The following is a 5045-nucleotide window of genomic DNA, read 5'->3' as shown; positions in this document are numbered from 1 at the left end:
GTGAGAAGGCTCTGCCCCCTAAAACTCACAACCCAGTCCAGTCAGGAGAGCGCGTCAGGCAAGCCCCACTGCGGGCGTCCTGCAAGCACCCGGCCGGCTTTCAAGGCCACAGCGGTTGAGTGACCGTCACAGCCAGCAGAGCCTTCAGCTGCTGCTGCGCGGGGCCTAGGACAAGGGGCAGGTGAGCACGTGAGCACGACGCGGTCTGGGCCGCTAGTGGCGACTCGCGTGGCCAGCTCACCCTGCGTAGGTGCCTAGAAAGCTGCTGTGCTGTCTCTGTTCCAAAGAAGCCCCTCAGGCCCCCTCGCGGCTCAGGGCTGTCTCGGCACTGTGAAGCTGCCCGCAGCCCCCGCAGCCCGAGTCTGACCCGCCGGGGACGGACGCCCAGGCGCGGCAGCCCTCCCGTGCGCCTGCCGCTCCCCTTTCAGGGGATCCTCCCTTCTGCTCTCCGCTGTCTCTGGAGACTCCTCTCGCCCCACCCCCCGCTTCTGTGTGCATAATACGTTTTTTAGAACTTCCTCCCATGCTGTCCCAGAGGCCTGAACCCCCAGAGCCCGTGGGGGCCCGCAGCCCTTCGGCCATAGGACTGGTGAGCCCCGCGCTGGCCTCCTGACAGTAAAGCAGGCCACAGTGCCGCAAAGGGGCAGCCTGTGGCCATAGCCAGCCCAGTGGCCACAGCACGGCAGCAGAGGGGGCGAGCGGCACCCCGGTTCCAAGGGGGGCCTTCGCAGCTGTGTCTGCTGTAGGGGCAGCGGCCCCCCGCCCCCCACTAGGAATCCTGGGGCGCCCGCGGGCTGCCCACCCATCCTCAAGTCGCCTCCCCCAGCCCCGACTCCGCTGTCCGCACGAGGAGGCCACGCCTAGGACAGGAGCAACAGAGCCGCAGAGGCGGCGGGCGCCTGGTCCCCGCCCGCCCAGGCTCCCGGCCGAGGGTCACTGTGGGGCCAGCTGAGCCCTCCGTCTCTGTCCTGTCTCTGAGTCTTGGGCAGAGTGGCAGCTGGGGTGTCACCCAGCCAAGGGGGCTGGGATCACTGCCGCCAGGACGGCAAGGACTGTGGAAGGGACCTTCGTCCCGCAGGCAGGCCGGATAATAAGGCCCCCCCGAAGGCCCCTTGCAGCTCCGAGACAGCGCGGCTGGAAGGCAGAGGGACCCCGGGGCCGGCCCGGGCTGTCCCCCCCCGCAGTCTGTCTCGCAGAAGCCCGCGAGGCCCCAGGGGATGTGTCCCAGCTGCGCGGGACACTGCAGGCTGAGCAGAGTGGCGTTTCTTCTCCACGACAGCCCCCCCTACACACACACTGAGGGGCGTGACAAGGGACAGGAGCAGGACAAGAGGGCACTCTGGGGGGCGCCTCGGGAGCTCCTGACAAGAGCTCGGCCGAGGTCCCGAGCACAGCAGGCCTTGCGGGAGGCAGGTCTGGGAAGACACGCAGATGCGTGTCGTGCATGACGCATGTTCGTGCATTTTACACGAACATGGGGGGTGGAGCTGGGGGGAGGACCCGGGTCGCAGGGACTCACCTGGAGGCCGATCAGGCCCCGCCGGCCCGGTCCTCCTCCTCCGTGGGAAGCGGCCCGTCTGAACCCAGAGGCTGTTGCCCACCTATGCCCAGCAAGCCAGGTGCGGGGAGGATGGGCCGCAGCCAGGCGCATGCAGGCGTGGGCTTCCCCGTGGCCCTGCGGCCCTGGGCTGGCAGCGCTCCCACCTCGCCCGCCCCGGGCCCTGCGGGCCTCCCTGCCAGCGCTGCCCAGGTGGGCGGGGGCGCCAGCCGCCCGGTGGAGCCTCCGCAGCAGAGCTCAGGCCTCTCAGATGGCTCCGACATGCTGAGAATACTCTCGTGCGTCTTTCTGCCATCTGCTGCTGTCATTAAGGAATCACATTTCCATCTGCCTTCGCACTGTGCTCCTCGCCGGCCGCCCTCCTGCAGGCGCGCGGCGTGAATTCCAAGTTGCCGCGGAATGTCCCCTGGCCTCTTGGAACTTGGGCGCCTCCCAGGACACACCGGGGCTGAGGCCCGGGCAGTGGGTGGCGAGCAGAGCGGTCCCCGTGCCACGCGCGCCGGGGAGCAGCTCACAAGGCCTTGCCATTGCTGGTGTCGATCAGGGTGTGTGACTTGGCATTAACAATAAAGGGGGGAGGTGGCCCTCCCTGGGGGCGCGGCGGGTTAAAGCGCAGCACTGAGAAGCTAAATCCACTTCCGCAGGAGTTCGATTCCCGCCTGCCCCGGAGGTGACCACAGAGCGCGGCAGACCTCTCCTGACCCGCCCGCTGCTCCCCTCAGCAGTGGACTTGATCGATCTGCCTGTTCTGCTCCCCATTGTGTCTCTGATGAGGCCTCTCGCCACCCCTGAGCCTCTGGCCTGTACCCCAGTTCTGTATGCACAAATAAATAAATCTTTAAAAAAAATAAAAAAAATAAAAAAATAAAAAATAAGGACACTACAGGCATCTGCTGTTGTCCCCTGGGGATGCAGTTGGGGGGCGACAGCCTCGGGAAGTTAAGACTCAGAGAGCCGTGACACGGTCGAAAGTCGTCACTTCCATCACTCCAAGGGACACCCCACCTTTGACGAAAGGTCAGCTCCACGCCCACACAGGCACCCGCTGCTCTGCCCAGCTCCTGCGCAGCCCGGCGGTCGGGCCCTCGCTGCAGCACTCGTGGGCCCCGACTGCGTCCCCCCAACCCAGCTGCCATCCCCAACAGGACGCTGGGGAGACCAAGGCTCAGAGGCCCAAGTAGCCAGCACAAAGTGGGCGGCTGATAAACAGGGTGCAGGGGTGGGCACGGGCTCGGGCTGGAGGCAGACCCCAGAAAGGCTCCCACGGGGGTGGCTTCTGCAGAGGTCGACCCCAGGGCGCCCCAGGAAGCGAGGGGCGGTGCAGACAGCAGATTAAAGGAGCCTTCGCACCATCCATCTCACCCTCGGTTCCGGTCACTGGGGCCCCCCCGATGAGCAAGCGGCCTCCAGAGTGGCTGGGACCCCACCACATGTCCACCGTGGGCACTTTGCTGTGCCAAGCGTCACTCCCACCTCGCCCTCCCCGGGCCCATGGGCCCCCCGCCAGCAGTCCCTTGGAGATGGTTTCACCGCATGCTCCGTGAGGCGGGTCCTCTTACTTCAGGACAGTTGCGTGACTTTCCCAGGTCACACAGCATAATGGGGGGCTGGCTGACACGGCCCGCTTGCTCATGCTCAACCCCCCAAGCTCTCCCACAGTTCCTCAGAGGGAGGCTGGGGCTGCAGTGGGGCACCTCCTCCCCTCTCTCCTGCCCTCCAGCTCGGAGCACTCCCTCCACCCTGCACCCCCCTTCTGGGAGACAGAGCTTGCTGGGGAGCAGAGGCTCGGGCAGGCGCTGGGCAGGGAGACTGCAGTTGGGGTGCAGGCGTCACTGGGAAGAGCCCCTCTCCCTTACTCAGCAGACCCCACTCTGGGCGATGCCATCTCTGGCGCTCCCTTCACCGGGGTGAGCCCCTGCTGTAAGGGCCAAAGCCTGGGCCTGCCAGACCTTTGTCGGCAAGAACGTTGCTCAGCAACCCCGGAAAGCCAAATCCAGCCTGGGGCCGCCCGGCCTCTGGCCACGCTGCCGCCAGTTGCCATGGGCACTGAAAGCCTGGGCCAGGCGGACATCAGCTGTGCAGACCGGGAGGGGCGGGAGGCCCTGAGCAAACTGTTGGGGCTCCCCCTGCCTGCGGACTCAGCGCCGCCTGACACCCAGCACCCCAGGCCAGAGCCCACGGGACTGGGGCCAAGTGTGGGATGTCACCTCTGGGCACATCTGTGGCTTGGGCGTCCCGGACAGGCAGGGACGGTCCACCCCACCTGGCAACAGCAGTGTGGCGGGGAGGCGGCCTCATGTGCCCTGGGTTCGAATCGCCCCCACCCACTGCGGCGGAAGACCTTGGGCAGGTGATTGGACCCTCTCTAAAGCCAGGTGGACTCAGTGTCTACACAGGAGACCATGCGGTCACTGTGGCTGCCAGCTCTGCCCATCTGGCTCGCTGGCCCTCCGTGCCTCGCCATCCTCCTGGACACACGCTCCATGTGATCTCTGTGCTCGGGAGGGCAAGATCTGAGCCCAGTGTGACCCAACAGGGAGCCTCGGCCACGTGGAGGTGGGGGGCTCGGGCGCCCTGACCCAACTGTGGACACCAGGGGCCTTCCAGACACAGAAGCTGGTGCTCCCGGTCTGAGGCTGGACGTCCCAGACCCGGGAAGCCCCGCCTCCTGGTTCACGGCCAGGGTGTCCACACGTGGGAGGGGAAAGGGGCTCCGGACGTGGTCGTAAGGCCCTGAGCCCACTGTCACAGCTCCACCCGGACCCCGTCACACCTGCAAGGCTCCCTCCAAACCCATCACCCCAGGGCTTGCGTCTCAACAGAGGCACTGGCCGGAGGGAGACAGGAGTCTGCGGGGGAGGGGCGCTACAGATCAAGCTCAAGGCAAGACGCCAGCAGGTGACCGGCATGGCACTCGTCTGCACACGAGGGCCACGCCCTGGCCACGCAGTGACACGTCCCTGGCCAGACGGTGGCCCCAAGGCTGGGCACGCAGCCCAGTTTGTGCGACCCTCGGGGCCCTGGTGATGCCGGCTGAGGGCAGGGCCTGGGCTCGGGAGCCCACACACGGGCACCTCCACACCGGGCCTTGTGGGACCGCGTCCACTGGCTGCAGGGGCTGCGCCAGAGGGGCAGCGGGCCCTGCGTCAGCCGGCAGCAGCATGTCCAGCCCACTGGGGCTGGGGACTTCCTGCTCCCACCCCCCCGGTGCTGAGCTCCAGCCCCGCTGCCGTCTGACCCGGTGTCTAGGGGGCTCAGCCACACAGCACAGCGCCCTGAGACCGCCTGAGGCACAGGGGCTCGGCCTGCCCCAGAGGGCTCAGACCAGCCCCAGCGAGAACTCGGGACACGGAGGCGTCTCGGTGCCGCGGGAGCCGCTGGGGAACTCAGTGGTCTCCGGGCCTCGTCCCCGTGCTGATTTTAACCTGCGTCCTCTGGCTGGACTCCCCATGACCCCCTTTTAGGGGCCCCCAACCTGAGAGTGGCC

General features: G+C 67.1%; 1 protein-coding gene across 1 annotated transcript in view; it reads right to left on the bottom strand.

Moving 5' to 3' along the window:
- Nucleotides 1-1821, bottom strand: part of GINS2 (GINS complex subunit 2 (Psf2 homolog)) — a 33345-nt gene extending 31524 nt beyond the window's left edge. Inside the window, exons 1-3 of the mRNA XM_004693526.2 lie at nucleotides 1705-1821; nucleotides 1520-1601; nucleotides 1010-1134 (exon numbers count right to left, since the gene is read on the bottom strand). Coding sequence (XP_004693583.1) covers nucleotides 1010-1134; nucleotides 1520-1601; nucleotides 1705-1821 — 324 coding nt within the window. The remainder of the gene's footprint in view (nucleotides 1-1009; nucleotides 1135-1519; nucleotides 1602-1704) is intronic.
- Between the last annotated feature and the right edge of the window lie 3224 nt (nucleotides 1822-5045).

Source organism: Condylura cristata, unplaced genomic scaffold (assembly GCF_000260355.1).
Source record: "Condylura cristata isolate star-nosed mole 26May11 unplaced genomic scaffold, ConCri1.0 scaffold00039, whole genome shotgun sequence".
Lineage (NCBI taxonomy): Eukaryota > Metazoa > Chordata > Mammalia > Eulipotyphla > Talpidae > Condylura > Condylura cristata.
The sequence above is the reverse complement of the archived record's forward strand: the minus strand, read 5'-3'. Positions and strand labels throughout refer to the sequence as shown.